General features: G+C 39.9%; 1 protein-coding gene across 3 annotated transcripts in view; it reads left to right on the plus strand.

The window, feature by feature from the left end:
* The window catches only part of RUNX2 (RUNX family transcription factor 2), an 89,926-nt gene that overhangs the window by 2,606 nt on the left and 69,072 nt on the right, over positions 1–18,248 (plus strand). For all 3 annotated transcript variants that reach the window (XM_039696030.1, XM_039696031.1, XM_039696032.1), the window contains exons 2-3: positions 4,685–4,841; positions 10,796–10,900. In XM_039696030.1, coding sequence (XP_039551964.1) covers positions 4,685–4,841; positions 10,796–10,900 — 262 coding nt within the window. The remainder of the gene's footprint in view (positions 1–4,684; positions 4,842–10,795; positions 10,901–18,248) is intronic.

Here is an 18,248-nt window from a genome sequence, read left to right on the forward strand (position 1 = left end):
GGTAGACAAAGGATTAGACTGTTCCCCAATCTTTTTGTGTTCATATGTATGTATTTATATGTGTCTTACATGTGGGTCTTGTGTTTGATTGCTGACATGGAGGTGCAGATCTGACTGATTTTCAGACATATCAGAGGCACACATTGCCCCTTGCACCCGGCTGCTGTGGGTGCAGCTGTGTTTTCATATGCAATATGCACTTTTTAAAATATGCCAGAATTATATATGCCCTTATTTACCTGTAAGTTAATTTGAAACTCACTTGAAATACTTTTGACCATTAAGAAAAAAATCTATTTCATTTTTTAAATGCAACTTGCATGCAGCTGCCCACTAGTTTTAGACCAAAGCAGCTGCATGTATCATACAGTGAAGCACTTGATTGTGTTACAACAGAATGGGAATCAGCTCTGAAAGGGAAAAAAGAGACAGATTTGAGCTATAGAAACCTCAGCTAAACAATAACTTGAAAATGAAATAGCTCACAGACAACACACTTTGTGAAGTTTTATTGGCAATAAATAATATGTTGATGATAATGTTTTGAGTGGTGTGTTAAGTGTGTCATAATTCTCTCCCAGCGATCTCAAGTAAAAACGTACGCTGGATATAGCACTGTTTTAATTTAAAAAAACAGATATAAATCATATGCAGGAGAGGAAGTATGTTATAAACAGTGCTGGGTTTGATTATAATTTTTTGAAATAGTGTTGGCTTAGCATTGGGTTTGAATTTTAAGTATTAATATTTGCACACACTGGGGAGGGAGTCCCTGTCGTGTGCTCACTAAGAAGATTGTTAATGCAGACTGGTTCTGTGGGGAAGAGTATTTGATGAGTACTTGTTAATACAGCTCTGGCTTTTAATATTCCAGCATAAAACAAATGGATATTGTTCATCCAGGCCCAAATCATATTCACTTCTTAATCTCAGTAGCCAGCAATACTTTATTTGAGTCGAGTCATCAGAACTTGGTCTCTCTGTGGGAGTTTTTAGTGCAAGTCATAAAGACCCAGATTGCCACGTTAGAGGTTAGAAGTGACTTCTGTATGATGCTAATAGCAGCAGAGAGTCTTAGTGGACGCAAAGGCGGGGGGAAAATGGGATGTGGAGTCTAAAACATCTCCCCAGTAGCACCACAGTAGTTCAGGGTCTGTCAGCATTTCCCTCCAAACCCCAATTTTCGGAGTTTATAACTCAGCTGTTTTAAATAGCTTCAAGCTGAAACCTGCTGTATAAATTTTCAGCCCAGATGTAGATTTGAAACGAAAAGTAGCAGGAATCAGTTATTCTGTTTTAAGTTACAGGACACTGAAATGTTTTTAATAGTATCAGATGCTCTTTTGGCAATGTCTGAGAAAAGCATTCTCAATACAGAAGATTTTACATTCAGAGGCTGTTTGAATTCAGTGTTTCACAAGAAAGCTTTTGAAGTGGCAAATATCAATGTTTTAGAGGAACTAGTTAGCATGTACACTAGTGTTGGCCTCTTTTTTTTTTTTCAGACAAGCATTTTACTCTGCAGAAAGTCTGAGTACCTGGTGTTGTATAGGAGTTTTGCTTTGTGCTTATAACTTCCGTCTTCAGGCTACATACTTTGGCCAGTTCAAATCCCACTGGACCGAAACTGGGCAAACAGGTTGCCTAACCAGAATTGTGTTATGCAAAAAACACATAGTTATTTTCAACTCATAAGAATTGCTTTGGTTTTATTTTGGAGATTCATGTACTTTTTTGAGCTCTAGATGAAAGGAAAAGAAAAAAAAAAGAGCAAAATCTACTTTTAATCATCAAAATATCTAGGGAGCTTAATATGGGAAACAAAGATTTTTAAATAGTAGAGATATTGAGTGTTAAAGGATAGGTAAGGAATGTGCACTCTGGCTACTTCTAGTCTTTAATTTTTAACACAATCCTTACTCATTTCACAGCACATTTACAATCCTCTTTCTAAGAAAATGTAATTAATTTTGTATTGATACATGGCGTAATATTGCCAAATCAGGGTTTATGCCAACAGTCGTTCAGATTTTCAGTCGTTCAGTACAATTACTTTTGAAAACTCTCAAAATGACGGGTACTTCTCCAGGTTTCAGACTTGTTTTGCAAAGTTTTTTTCTACCACCGCTTCTACGTACCTGTGCAACACCTATGCAACAGTCTTAGGCTGGTCTGTGGTAAGAAAGTATCAAAGTCAGGAAAAAAAGCGCCTTTTACTCCTGTTGCTTGGCAGGGGAGCTTATATGTTATAGGGCTTTATTTTATGAGCCAAAGTTTTTATTTTCATCTCTGACTTCAGTTTGTCCTATCCTTTGGTCCTCTCTGAAGGAGATGAGCAGTGATACTGCATCCAAGGCTTCTCAGTAACGATGCAGCTCTTGATTACTTGCGATTGCTCGGCGACAGCAGCGGCACATGCAGCTCTGGGCTGATGGCTAAGCTGACAAATTGAACTGACACCGAGTGGAAAGGGCAGGAAGGAAAGCTCTGAAAAGCAACTGAGGACAGAGGGGAGCCTTTTAAGGGATTTTGCTCCCTCCTGCCAGGTGTTATAAGCTGTACCTGGGTTTGGGACTGAGATGGGGCTATGAAGGCGCTGCCTGTCCACGCTCTGCGGGTGCCTGGGGAGAAAGAGGTGAGCTGAGGCTTCAGGCACCTCGCTCCCTCTTCCCAGGCAGCCTTGTGCTTCCTGCTGCACTCTCAGGTGCTTTGCATTTCTGGAGTTAATGCGATTTTTTGTTGTTGTTTCGTGAGGTATAAAAGGCGTAGGGTGCAACTCCCTGGGATGCTGATGGGCATGACAAGACTGTCCAGAGATAACGCAGTCTGTTGCAGATTGGGAAGGGAGTGGTTTATAAGTAGTCTCAAGCCCCATGCTTCACAGTTTAAGCCAGTATCCATTTGTTAATGGTTAGCGTCAGCTCTGTAATCTGTTCACCAGATTATTATTTGTTATTTGATTATTATTTGTTATTCCTTACACCTGGCTTTGAAGCTGTTAGACCTGGTTGCTGCCAGACCCAAGGGAGAGAGTTATTGGGACCTCAGATCTTAGCCACGATGGTGGTTCCTTTGTTCAGGGACTTTCATAGGACTTTAAAGTAAAATCTTTGTTTGATACATGAAGACCTCATAATAGTTTGTGGCAAATTTTAGCTTTTAATTTTGAGCGGTATTAACTGATGTTTTATGCAAAAATAGAAAAGCAGGTAAATTCTTTTCAAACATTGTTTAAGCTTCACTTGCTTCTTTCTCTTCAATATTTCTTTTAAATAAAATAAGCTATAGTCTTCAGTAATATGGCCTATTTCTATATTATTATAATTCCTCTTTATTGTTTTAGAGAAACATTGTACAGTTCACTGGACCACATAATGCTCTCCCTATATATCCAGAACTCCTTATTCTTTCCACTGAATTAATATCACCTGCAACCTGCAATTATTAGTTTCAGCCAGGATCATTTATGGAAAAGACATTTCAGGAAGGCCATGTGATAAAATGTAATATATATTACAGGAGACAGAATAAATTACTCTGAATAATATAAAAACTCATCTCTGACCATGCAAATTGGTAATAACTACAAGGGGAGACACTTTGTAGCTTAAGATATTTTTTCAAGTTCTGGCTCAGCCATGCAATATTTCTGAATCTCTTCTTGTTATAAGTTTATTTTCAGCATCAGAATTAGCCAGCTGGGGAAAATTAGGCTATTTTATTAATACTTTTGTGGACATTTTTTCCCTCTGTGTATATTTTCTTCCTAGTAACTTAGCATTCCTGTGTAACTTTTTCTTTTTTTCATTTTTTTTTTTTTGCTTTAAGAAGCCATAGAGCACTAACACTGTAGGTATTCCTGGTGTTTTCAAATCAGAAGCTGTCTGCTCCATGACATTTATTTAATCAGATGTTGGAGCACTGCTCAACCACTGAAGCATGAAAGGGAGACTATCAGGTAGCTGGAACGTAAGGAGAAATGAAATACTTTGATATCTTCTGTTCACCCCTCCTGGAATTTGAGGGAGGTATCAGCACTAACCACATGCGACTCTTGCAAGCACTGTGAAAATTTACATGCCTGCAAGGAAATACAGCTTTGTTTTATGCAGCACATGAGGAGTTTGAATTCCAGCCATAAAGCACTCCATTGCAAAGTGTGTTGGGTGTAGAGCTTTGCCTGCTCGTGCCCCAAGTGCCACTCCTGGAATGGGTGGATGCACAGATCCCTCTGGCTTGAAGTCTGAGGAGCTCAGGGGTCAGGGTGATGGGTGCAACCAGAACAGAACTGAATCCAGGTGATGAGGCTGCTAATACTAATTTCTAGCTTTCCATTTTAAATGCTTTCCCATGCATAATTTACAGATACAAGCCTTGCCTCGTGGTCTCTCGCTGCTCCCTGCTTGCTAAGAACAAAGTTGTCCTTCAGAAAGCATTAAAGCGTGCACTCAGCATAAGGACGTTGAGCGTTTCTGAAGAAATGCAACAATGAAGAAGCTCTGAGAAACGGAGACAACACACGACGTCTCTGTGTTTGATGTGGCACTTTGTTCTGTGCACAGCGAGTACCAGACTCCTCACCACAGAGCTTCTTCACCAGCCTGGCAGCCTGCAGAGCGGGGAGGGGAGCACACACCTCCAGCGCGTGGCTTCGCCAGTCGTGATTGTCTCCCTGTTTTTACAGGTGGTGGCCTTAGGAGAAGTGCCCGATGGGACGGTGGTGACCGTCATGGCTGGAAACGATGAGAACTACTCTGCAGAGCTGCGAAACGCTTCTGCCGTGATGAAGAACCAGGTGGCCAGATTTAATGACTTACGATTTGTGGGCAGAAGTGGAAGAGGTAGGCCTCTGCCTTTTACGTGTTCGTAATGGTGTGAAAAACGGCGCCAAGATGTCAAACTTAATCACAATGAAGTACTGGTTAACCCATAAATCCATTCATAGATTCATAGAATCACAGAAAAGTTTGGTTTGTAAGGAACCTTAAAGCTCATCTCATTCCAATCCCTCGCCATAAGCAGGGACACCTTCCACTAGACCACGTTTTTTAGGTTGTCAGTCTTTTTCTTTGTAGTGATGTACACATATTTTATTGTCAAACTTTAGCATTTGCACAAACTAAGTTAGGAGTCTCTGTAGCTTTTTATCAGATAGAGGTTTTGAAAAACAATTCAGGGAATACCTGCTTCCCTGTTTGAATCACACAGGAAGGGTGGAAGAAAAAGGAATATCTGTGATCCAGGTTGTGCAGAGTCAGGGGAGTGTATTTTGGGACATGGCACTGAAAGGTGGAGAATTCCCTTTAGCAGTAGAGCCTCTTCTGAAGTTGTTGTAGAAGACCTGTAATTAGGGGGATTTTGCATATCACATGTTCCATAGGTTGTATTCTTTAGGGACTTAAATCTTTCAAGGCATAGCAGCTGTTGGTAGAAAGCTTGCTAGTGGCTTCTCTGCCCTTTAAACCAAACTGTTGATAACCTCTGAAAATCACCCCGACTTTTCTTTTGAGTAAGCTGGTTGACTTTTTATGAATTGCTGGTAAGCTTGGGCATGAATTAAATTCAACCTTTACTTTAAATGACAGGGCAGCTTTCAATTTTTTTTCATTCCTTTTTTTTTAAGATGTAGAGTGCTGTCATTGTCTTCCAGCTCTTTAGGAGTTTCCTATAATCTGAAAACTGCACTGCACTTATAGAAAGCTTTTGTAATCATTGCAAATTTGCAAGAATTCCTCTTTAAGGGTCGCACAGCAGCTTTCAAACTTCAGATAATGATTGAAAGGATAGCTCGAAGGAAGCTGGACCTGCAGTTCTTGTTGCAGGAGTCTTCAGAGTAGTGTATCAGACATTGATCCAACCTACATATTTTTTTCCTTTATGTGTTTGAAGTAATTATTAATTTTTTTCTAAATTAGCCCTACATGGGGCAAAGCAAAGCAAAATATGCAGAATAATTGTGATGGGAAATTAGCAATAAGGCAAATTTTACAGTGATATTCTTTAGAAAGCAGTTGCAGTTCATCTTACAAAAGGAAAGAGTTTTTGTCCAAAAAAAATATAAATATATGATAAAGGCCCAGATAGTCCAAATCAGTCGGCACATTTTTACAAGTGCTTTGTGAAAGTGAGTCCATAACCATGACTTACTGTAACAATTCTTTATTTTAATTACCTAGCCAAAAATTCTCTTTATCATTTTAGAACTTAAAAAGTATTAGTAATAGAGAATAAATTGAAACAGCAATACAAAATAAATATGGAGTTTATTCCCCCTGTGAATGAGGTGTTGCCTGTCACTTCCATTTGTCTTCTTTAAATAATCAGTTTGCTTTGTTATTCTGCTGATGGATTAGGTTTGAAAGTTCTCTGGCTCCATCTCTACTGCTTTACAGTAGAAGTTCAGTAGTGTATCAGCCTTTTAGTAGTGCTGAAAAAGGACTAAAATGTGATGCACTACCTCTGATCTGAGGATTTCATTTCAAACCTATGATATATACTTTTTATTAAAGCATAGGAAATTAAATAGACGGCCTAAAGCCTCAGTAGATACAGATACAGACACAAACACAGAGCTCCTAAAATTTGGTTCCAGTAGTTTAATTTATATTTTTATCTAGCAGACTTGGAATAGACTTTTTCTCTGATCAATCTGGGTAGAATCTATGGAAAAGTGATAGTATACTTTTCAAACCCTCAACATATTTATTTAAGAGACTTCAAAGAAAAACAAAGGGTGTGCACTGTTTTACTATATTGGCTTTCTGAGTTTTGGCTAGTTTCCCAAGTAGCAATTTTTATATTTAAAAAAAAAAAAAAGTTAAAAAAAAAAAAAGGAAGAAAAAAGACAGACTTAACTGCTTGCAGACTTTTCACGCATGGAAGATGAAGAAAGCTTCTTTTGATGAAGTGTAATTATGTCCAAACAGAGCTGACCCCCTCCCCCTATATTTCTTATGATCTTAACGGAAGAAAGTAGGGCTTTTCCTTTGAAGCAGCCAGGACTCGGTGGAGGATCTGAAATGCTGCATTCTCCTGCCAGAGGCAGGATGGAGAAATTGGTCCAGACTTGTCTTCCAGACTTAGAACAGAGAGAGGGGGAGAGAGTGAGAGAGGAGAGAAGGAGAGTTATCATTGATGATGAATTTTTAGAACTCTGCTTAAAATAGAAGGAAAAGAAATCAGTAGTTGCAAACAGAAGTGAGAAAGCTCCTTACATAGAAAAATATCAGTAAATACAATCCTGAAGTAGAACAGGAAAAAATAAACTAATAAAGAAGCTATTTTTTGATGGCAAGAAACTAATCCACACCTGTTCCTGACTTGAGATTTACATCTTTCTAAGCAGCTTATGCTTTGATCTCTGTATCTCTAAATTTGATTGTGAAGTCTGAATCATCAACTTACCACTTCACCTCCTCTCCCACGTTTTTACTTGCTTCCCATGGCTCAATGGAGAAACCCGATTTTTATACATATTCATTTTGTTTGCCTGACAGAAGCTTCACGTTTCTGTTTGCATAATTTCTCTTAAACACCTTTTTTGGATTTATGAGAGTAAGTAACTGGAGTGTTTGATGCAAATGCAGCAGTTGTTTGTATGTGGTTTTCAGGCAGTAGCTCACTTTTACAAGCCCGATCCACAGCACAGAGAAGAAAGAATTCCTGTCTTCAATAAGCAAAGGATCATAACCTTAATTTTGTTGTGTCCCGATACTTTAATCACATTAGCATCTAACTGAAAAAATGTGTAACACGCACACACAAGCTGCCGAGTCTCCTTTCAAGCTCCTTTCTGGGGTTTGCCTTGTGCTTCAGCATATGTCCATCTCATCCTCCTCTCTGTCAGCTCGGCTCACATGTGTGAATAACAAAGAATGCACAGTTTAGACACACTGAAGCAATAGTGCCAGATGACTGCTTGGCTGGGGAATTTAATAAAAGAGAGCTACAATTAGTCTGTAGCCTGTGAAAGTGGATAGTTGAAATGACTAAGGGCAATAAAGAAAGGTGATAAAAAGTGCATTAAAGGATTTTGTAGCTGAGGAGGGATAGCTGTGAAATAGCTGTGGAAGGCATCAGCATCACTGGAACAGGGGACCTTAAAAATTTATTTCATTCTTAATCCTGTAATATGTAAATCATTTCTTGAAAGCTCTGGAGTGCCCTGGCAAGGCCGTGCAACTCCCCACAATGAAGGGCTCTGTGGTTTATGGAGTGTGAGGGGACTTCAGTGTTACTTCATCCACACTTTGGATTGTAAAATATCAGTTAGGGGACAAAACCAATTTCCCTCTCAAATTAGCTGCTTACCTCTTCAGCTCAGGCTAGCCCAGAGGTGACAGTTCAGAAATTCTTACTGTCAAGATCCAAATGTAGCTCTTTTTATTAAGGAATGCATTTTTCTTCTAGCCATTGTATCCTGTTGAGATATATTTAGTGTAGTAAATATTGTAGTGCATTTCTTCATAATGATTTTGCAGGTTCTTACAAATAGCATATTTTGTTGAGTTAATTTTTTTGTCATAATAGACATTTATAGTGATTTGTTTTTTAAAGAGAACAATAGCATGGAAAGCCAAATTCCTTATTCAAAGGTGTATGGAACAGCCCCTTTATCTTTGTTGCCAATAATATTCTACTGACCATCTAGGGGTAACTGTGATCTGAATGTCATCAGCATACAATTTAATAATCACAACTTTTTGGCATGGTAAGCTGGTGCCAAAGGAAGCCTTAAACCTGAGCCTGGAGAACTATATATATTTGTGCAGTGGGCTGAATTCCTCTTTGGAGAGGGATAAAAGGCACGGACACTTCTCAGCCCTGAACAAGCAGTGTGGAGGCACTGCAGGGCTGCTGCTGTGTGTGTGAAGGCTGCCCACACTCTGTGCTGACAGGACACACAGTTCACCTCTGGCACAGCAGGTGGGCAGGACTGGACAAAGACTGGACATCCAAAATTCACCTAACTCTGCTCCTGTGATGATTTACAAAATCCTTTTTACAGTGAAAACGGGAAAAGTCACCTTCAGCCAGGCCAGTGGGACAGAATTCAGCATCCTGAGATTTTTGCATGCTTAAACTGACAGAGGCCAGGTTAAAATTGGATATTAGGAAGAAATAGTGATGGTTGTGACTCACTGACACAGGTTGCCCAGAGGAACTGTGGATGCTCCATCTCTGAAAATGTTTAAGGCAGGCTTGGATGGCGCTTGGAGCAACCTTTTCTAGTGGAAGGTGTCCCTGTCCATGGCAGGGGAATTGGGAGAAGATAATTTTTAAGGTCCCTTCCAACCCAAACCATTCTATAATTCTATTTGCCAGGGTCCTGACCTTCCCTCTAACCTGGATCTCCCAGAGAGCTGGGCACAGCTGGAGCACAGCTTCACCTGGAAAATCATTTTATTCTAAATGACAGTTGTATTTCCTTTAAAAAAAATCCATGTCACATTCTAGTTCATGAAAATTATAGCCAAGACAGTTTGAAGTTGCACTCCTGATAATAAATGATGCATGTCTCGGGCAGGTTTGTGGGATATACGACTTGGACCAGAAAGAAAGGCCAATTACTAGATTTGACAGACAAAGCTCTGTTCTGTATTATGCCTTATATAGAAGCTGTTCTATATTAGTCCTGAAAAAAACTGCATTAAGTTTGGGCTGTTACATATCGTTTAAGATTTGTGCCTTGATTGAATGCCTTCAGAGTTCAGCGAGAGGAAAAGCCCTAGTAGCAAAAATGCACAAATACACCCAGGGAGGAGGGAAAAAAAAAAAAAAAAGCTTTAAGTGTCTGGTAAAGTAGCAGCTTAAATGAGCATGAAGGCCAAAGATTGCTTTGCTGACTGTTTTATTGAGTCACTGTTGTACGCCCACCTTTTCCTGTCTTGAAACAGTTTTCAGTTTTGACTATCTGACATGAGTAACCGTTGCATATCTAACAGATTACAACTGTCAGTGAGTCTCCCAAACGGGGGCCAGCGCCTGTGAGAATGTGTGCTCAGATGCAGGCAGCTCCCTTTATTTATTTCTTTTTAACGTTTTCATTCAGCTGAAGGCTGTAGATGGTCTTGTGCAATCTCTGCCTGAATTCAAGCTTTGAAAAGTAAAGAAAACAAAAAAAAACCCAACAAAATAGAAACAACAATAAGGACTGACGATAGCAAAGTACGTGCATACAGACATTGCTCACCCTCACGGGAAAGTTGGGGGCTTTCTTGGTATTTCTTAGATGGAATATGTGTAGGGAAAAAAGGCGTGTTCCATAATAATGATATCGTCATATTAGCCCTGGCATATGAAGGACAGAGACACTGACTCCCTGTTAAAACATCTCCCAGGAGGAAAATATATTCTTTCCTCATCTTATTGTAGTCAAGTCAAACAAATGAAATGATAAAACTGTGTGAAGTAAATAACATGTGGTCACATTCTGCTCTCTGTCAAACAGCTGCGAAACTGGAGTAAATTTTTAAATTATCTGACTTGCTTTGGATTTACACCACTTTCAATGCAGCAAAGAATTTGGCTTGTCCTCAGCAGTGAATCACTTTTGTTCTGTCATTGTATGATGACCCATTATTAAATAAGAAACATTTAGATTGTCAACACATGGACGTATTCTTGACATAGAGTAAAACTGAAGGGGAGGAAAACTCCTATGGTCAGTTATGTTTTTAATTTTCACGATTGTGGTAACGACAGGGAATAATTTTAAACTGATTCTTTACTGAACATGCATGTGACTGTTTTCATGTTGTAATCACTCATTCCTTGTTGTTTTTTCCCTTTGTAGGGAAGAGCTTTACTTTGACAATAACTGTCCTGACAAATCCCCCCCAAGTCGCTACATACCACAGAGCTATAAAGGTTACAGTGGATGGGCCAAGAGAGCCAAGAAGTGAGTATTATATTCTTCTTTTTGCTCTTATGCCTGCTTAATTTTGCTTAACAGAAACCTGTAAATGAAACATGTATATCTTTGTGAAACACTGGGTTTTGCTCAGCAAAATATGTGAGTGCATGGTTAATTTGGAGTCTATTGGACCACACACATACTTGCATTAAACATTCACTTAAGTGCTTGGCTGAATTTGGGCAATCCCAAACCTGATTCTCATTCACATCAAGGTCTTGATACATTATCTGCCAGTGTAAATGAGAACTAAACCCAGTGTATTTATATATAATCTGATTTAGACACAGTAGATACAATCCTGCAACGTGCTGCATTTCCTGAACTCCTGTAAGCTTCCAGCTGAAAAAGTTTAGAACAAAACAGGAGCCTGATCTTTCAGGTTCAGTCCTAGCTTAGAGAGGAAACATATAATATAGTGCCTTTTTGTTTGCCCTTAAATTCTTTTGCCATCAGATAATTAATGCACCTGGTTAATCTCATCATACCTGAAGTTGGTTTTCAGCTATGGACTCATCATAGACCCCCAGGGGCCAAAGAAAGATAAAAAAAACCATTATATCAACAGCATGGTCTTTGTTTCTTATTTATGCACAGAAAAATATATTTTTAAAACACAGTCCAGCAGATTTTCACCCAGCACGTTTATCTCATAGCCATGCAAGCTCACTAAGAATCTATTTGCCATGATTTATCTATTTTGCAGTGGCTGTACTTTTATGACAATTGTGTTTTGTCATGTCCTAGCAGTTTTATGGGTAGCACTTATTTTTAGATACAGTGAAGTCTGCTTAATCCATCAGGATTTATCTGGCTGTCTCTCTGTCTAGCACATGTAGCTGGTAACCAGTCTCACATCGTATGGGTATCACTGATGAGCCAGTTTGGGAGTTTTTTTCTTAATCTAACTAGAAATTACTCTAAATTGATTGGATTAGCCAGGTAAAGCATTATTTAAATTACACTTAGAGATTAAGAATTATTTGATGAATAACCACATTAAAAGAATCCCTATAATGGAAGCATCTCAAATAATTATTTTGCCTTTGATCTGCACATACAAACACGACCTTCAAGGAGCTTTCATGGTGTTTTGTTTAAAATACCACAAAGACAGAAGTAGAAAGATGTAGACAGAATTCATGCAGTTAAGTGTTTCTCGTGCCAATACACGCTGCAGAGTCACCTCCTCTTACACTGAGGTGGGAACTGAAATGCTCCCTCTAAGAACTGTCCAGGCTGTAGAGTTTCACCTTGAAGAACAGCTAAGAAAAAGCAAACAGCTCTGGATACATTTCATTAGGTACATACTTGTGCTGCTACCTGCTCATAGCTGAGGTGTCCTCATGTCACAGCAGGGGGATTTTTATTGTCTTCTGTCTGTGAATCAGTTCCCATTTTTCATTTTCACTTGCAGCTGGTGCTCCATGTAACTTACTTGGAGGACACTGGGGATTGTATTCATGGAGTAAAAAGCAGGCAGTAAGTTATATATCATTTAGTCATTCCCATCTGGAGGCTGCTTCCATGTATTGATGCATCTGCAAAAGAGGAAAACGCCTGGCAGAGGACACAACTGTGGTGAAAGAGCAGAGAGGTTTGAAAGTGATGTGTGGAGAGTAGTGTGGATTACCCTGTGCAGCAGAGAAAGGGATCCTGCTGGCATGGGGATGTTTTGGTGATCTGTGGATTGAAAGTGAGTCTGTGTTCATAGAATTTAACAAGATCCCCTCGTTCTTCTGGAATATTTTATTTTAGACCTAAGAGGCCTCTCTATGTGGATACCTGTTTGCTGGTGTCTAATAGCTGAGCCTAGAAATGCTTAGTAACTGAATTCTTATGGCCTTCATGGAGTTATTGTGTCTTATTGTGTCCTTCTTCATCTTTTTCTTTTCTTTCTTTTCCCCCTCCCCTTTTTTTAAGTAGATTTTGAGCTTGAATGTCTATTTATATTTTAATGTTTTGGTGGAATACTGAAATTTTATCCTTTCAAGTCATTATGAAAGGATTCATACATCTCTGGAATGGGTCATCATTAAACTTGAATTTGTAGGGAAAGAGTAGCTCCAGTGAGCTCTGGGAGTTTCACAGAAGTTTTACTTCCTCCTTAGTGACCCTGCTCTTGTGTAGATACATTAGTTTGGCAGCAATCATTCAATGAATGTACCTGGAATTTATGTGGCATAAGGAAAATTAGGTGGTTGGGGGCAATAAGGAATTCAAGGAGCAGCTCTGATAGCAAATGTGTTTGTCTTAAAAAATTATGTATCAGCAAATAGTGCCCCTCTCTGCCAGGATCTGTATTTCACTTCAACGTTTCAAGCATGTTATCCGAGTTTTCCTCTCTCTGGCAGCTCAACCAGAGCTGTCACATCACAAACAACTTTTTTCTTAATATACACATCTGGCGTTGGCAGTTGGAGCAACTTCATAAGAGCACATGATCATCATTCATTACAAGATTAAAAAGTACCCCATGGCATCATTGATGTTTTTTAACTTTGATCTTTTGCAGTTGTGATTCATCTCAGTTATAAAACTTCCCTTTAAAGGAACACAACCAATGACTTATTAGAACCTTCATTCTAAGGAGTGTAAACATAAAATTATGCACATCTTTACAAAATGTCATTTACTTTGTTGCCAGCTTATCATTTTAAGACATGACATCATGCTTTAGATCGTGAATTTGTAAGGCTTGTTTATAGGCAAGGCACTCTGACCTTCAGCTGGCAAGTTGACTCGAGCAAACGAAAGCTGCAAGGTTCCCAGCAGCAGCAGCAGCAGCAAAGCCATGACAGACATCACAGACATTTAGAGCCCGACTTCAGGAGTGCTGAACAGTCGTGGCATGCAGGGACTCCAGTTGGTGTTTTGGATGCTCAGCACTTCAGAAAGTCGGGTTCTTAAATGTAAGTGCCATTTAGTCGTATTAAACGTCTGCTTGTAGAAGCTTGCTGCCTTGCCTCTCTGTTATTATTTGAAAATATTTTAATAGAGACAGTGATGTCAGGTTGCTCTGTTAGGAAAACTTGCCAGTTTCTATACGAGAAAAGGTCTTCTGATGATTTTTTTCTCAGAAAAGACTTATTTAATTTTACCTAACCTCTTCCAGTCTATCTAGATTACTGTCCAGGGACATCTTCTGTGTTGCAGTTTCTATGCTGGATTGAGACAAAGCTTTGCATTCTTAGAGATGCAGTCTAGAGACAGGGTTGTATAAGATCTTTGGGAATCATTAGGAAATCCTGCAGATATTTTTCTCTCCTCATAACCAGGATAAAACCTCTGCCATATGCAGATCTTAGCCAGCAGAGCTGCCTTCCAGCTGGGAGGGCTGAAAGAAGTTTTCCAGAGAAGTTTTCATGAGGTCATAACTGACCGACAGATAGCCAGAGATTACTGTAAAGGAAGTCAAAGGAGAGAAAAAAAAGAGCAAAGAAACCACCCAAATCTTTACCTAAGTCCCCCTTAATGCCTTTGCCTTACCTCATTACAACTACAGAGATCATGACTTGCCCTTCCATAGTGGTACCTTTAGAATAGGAGACACTTCCTCCTTTCTGGCTGCTTTTGGGACAAACCCAGTCATGGGGGAATCATGAGGAAGGAGGGAGGAGAAGTCTATATATTTTTATATTTTGCCTGACTTCCAAAGACTTTAGTTTGTCTCTAATCAAAGGTAGGCTTCAAAGTCACCGACCCCAACTTTCTTGATCAGTGTGAATGGAAAAGCAGCTCTGAGCTTTGAGCTGAAGCGTTTCAGGGCAGAAAACTGCTCTGCTTCATTCAGCTCCCGAGTGTTTCTCTGCTGCTGCAGCTTGCAAGGTGCACACGTGATGAAAGGTATGAGCAAACATCACATCGCCTTTTTGTCTGTGCACGCTGCGGAAGGCAGCCAGAGCCAGCCAGGGGTTCTGCTCAGCCCCCACATTAACTGTTTGGCCGACCCGGCTTATAAAACGCAGATAAGTGATTGAGATTTTTGAGATTCCTTGACTTAAAACCATAACAGTTTTTAGGAAGTTCTCCCTCTTTTCTTTCAAAGGCAGAGAGGGTGGAGGGATAAGTCTGAGGCGAGTGGAATGTGCTTTGGAGTAGAACAGCTTTAAATCTTTCAGTTTGCCTTTCTTTTTTTAATTTTTCTCCCTTTTTCTCTCGTTTTTTTCCTCTTCTCTTTTCTTTCTTTTTTTCTTTTCTTTTTTTTTTTCTTCTTTTTTTTTTTCTTTTCTTTTCTTTTTTTTTTTTTTTTTTTTTTTTTTTTTTTTTTTTTTTTTTTTTTTTTTTTTTTTTTTTTTTTTTTTTTTTTTTTTTTTTTTGTTGACTGCCTGTCAGGAGCTGGGCCGGTGGCCAAGCAGGAAATGACACATCGAGAGGCATTTGTGTTGTGCAACATTTTGTGGAACTGATGCAAGGATACATTGTCTGTTTACGCATTCCTCTGCTAACAGCCTGCATGGCAGTAATTTTATTCAGGGACACATGGCATGCTACAGCAAGGAGTTAGAGCCTTAACATCTCTTTATGCAGAATTATCACAGCAGTTAAAACACTCTGTGTGTCCCCCTTTTCGAATAGTCTCTGGCCTGCCTTCAGAAACCACTCTACCAGCCCCCCTTCCTTCCCAAGAATATATTTGTTTGACTGTGGGGGTTTTTTTGCACTGTGGTAAATTGGGGCAGTGCAGAGACAGACTTTGCAGAACAAGAGGAAATTTTACAGGCAGGTTCCTACTTCATGCATCTACCTCAGAGTGAGTGGAGCAGTGCAGCTTTTTCGGGCGATGCGTTGCAGACGCTGAAGGCGTCGGTTTGCATCTGCATGTGGTTTGGCATGGGGAGGTTTTTAATTAAAGTCAATGCTAAATACCCCGAGATGTGATGAGCGAGTCTTGGGGCTTCATCCAAACCAAAGCTAGAAAATCCGTGGCTCTCTCTGGTGTCTTTCAGAGTGACAGATCTCTGCTGAGCTTGGCTGGGTAGGTTTGGATTTATCCCAGTGGCTGTGGGAGCAGAGGAAGGCAGAGTGGGCGGTCCAGGGTTTGAAAGTTGCTCTAAATGACTTTGTAGAGCTTAATGTATGCACTATAATGCTCCTTTGTAAGAAATGAGGCAAAATGTGATTGTACAGCCAGAGAAATGTTCAGCAGGGCCATGGTTTAGAGAGGTTTAGGTTCTTTTCTGTGACTATCATTATTGTATCTGAACATAAGCACTGTCCACTTACAGGCTGGGACCTGACTTTCTTGTCCCCAGTAAGAAGTTGCAGTGTTTCTGTTTCCAGTGGTACAACATCAGATCCTTACTGCAGCATAAAAGGCAAGACAGAGTTTCACTCACCATCATTTGCTGCTGTTTTATTTTTTGCATATGTGTAATTTCACAGAACTGTTCTATCTGGGGACTGGAGGTCCTGAGCGTTCCCGGAGGCTGTAAGAGGCTGGTGTGATGATTCAAGTGTTTCCCACCAAAGGTGACAGACACTGCATATGCCAGTGGTTTAGGTTTACTTTTGAGATGAGTGTGCAACCCACAGAGCAAGGCATCTTACAGTTACCTCAGCCAGTAGTGAGGCACAGGCACAGGGTGCCCAGAGAGGCTGTGGCTGCCCCATCCCTGGAAGTGCTCAAGGCCAGGTTAGATGGGGCTTGGAGTGACCTGGGATAGTGGGAAGTCTCTCTGCCCATGGCATGGGATTTGGAAACAGATGATTTTTAAGGTCCCTCCCAACCCAAACTATTCTATGATCTACAATTCTATGATTCTATGATGCATGCTGCTGTGACAAGGTGACCTGGGACTGTTGGGGTGGCTGCTGCTTGTTCTTATTTCTTCCACTGTGGCTAGAGAGGGGCTCGTGCATAAAATCTCATTGTCTGAGAAGCAGACTGTGAAACAAAATAATTTCTGGAGATTGTGACTTTTTTCCTACTGGTCTAGTGCATAGAGTGAGTCAAAAGCAAAATCTGCTTAGCTCACTTGTGGCTTGAATTCGTGCACTGTAAGAACTCAGAACTGCTGAGTTCTGATATCTCAGCAATCTATGTGACAGCATTGGGACACTCTCCATAGGAGGACACTGCTGCCCAGAGAGGTGACAGAGTGACCATGCATTCACTGTTATGGTGACAAGATTATATAAAACAAATGCACAAGTCTGAGCATAAAACCATTCCGTAAAATGTCCTCACCAACAGCAATGCAGTTTTGGTTTGTATTTGTCAACAAAACAGATTGTTTCCATCCCATTGTAGAGGGAACACTTGCTTCCAAGCAAATCTATTCCTAGTACATTTGGCATGTAATTTGGCCATCACTGTGATTTTTTCATATTGCAGCTATTGCTGTTTGTGTTCAAAGTGTCCCTCCAAGCTACAAATAAAATCATGGCCCCTCTGTGTAGTTGTGCTGCTTAGTTGTATGATAAGAGAGTTTTGCTTGTAATCTCCATTTAATATAGAGATGTGGAAAAGGGGTTGTAATCAAACAAATGAAGTAACAGTGGAAGTGAGTTCATTCTGTATCTCCACAGGGCATGACTAGGAGGAGAGGAAAAGGGGTGACCATTTCACAGAGTCATAAAGTCAGTTAGGTTGGGAAAGACCTGAGATCATCAAGTCCATCCTATAAGCAACCAGCTCCATGTCAGCCAGACCTGAGTGCCACATCCACTCTTTCCTTAAAGGGACAGTGATTTTTTATAACTTTGTGACTCTGCTCCATGTTGGTCCTGTGGAGGAAGATGGTATTAAGAAAGGCATTAGAGTAGCTTTCCACAGACCATTTTGTTCAATAATTTCCTCCCAAGGGAACTGTTGGACATTATCACTTTTGAAATGCATTTAGCTTGTAGCTACTAATATCAGCTTTTTTTTTCTTACTCTTCAGTGTAGCACCTCTTATACATCTCCCTTTACTTTCCAAAGTGGTTTGGGAAATAAGGAACAGGGTGAATATATTTGGAAACTCTGCATCAGAATAGTATAAGTGAAGTACTTAGGTAGCACTTGCTTACCGTCTATTCCAAATCCCTGTTTAAAGTTTTTATAGAATTTATTTTTATTCTCATTATAAACTTCATTCTCCATTGAAACATGGTCATCCGAGACGTGAAACACAGATGCTGATTTAACCAGACAAGGAATGCAGAAGAGGAAATGAGGATGAATATCATACTTAATTGAAACTTCAGGGGAAGAAACTGAGTAATGATCTCATGCTGCAGTATATTTGGGATGCCAGAATCCTTCCTCAGATGAAGAACTGGGTTCCTTAGTGCCTGTATCAGCTCAGATCCCCTATTATGCTCATATTCCCTCTATATGCTCAGAACC

Source organism: Passer montanus, unplaced genomic scaffold (assembly GCF_014805655.1).
Source record: "Passer montanus isolate IOZ18808 unplaced genomic scaffold, ASM1480565v1 scaffold94, whole genome shotgun sequence".
NCBI lineage: Eukaryota > Metazoa > Chordata > Aves > Passeriformes > Passeridae > Passer > Passer montanus.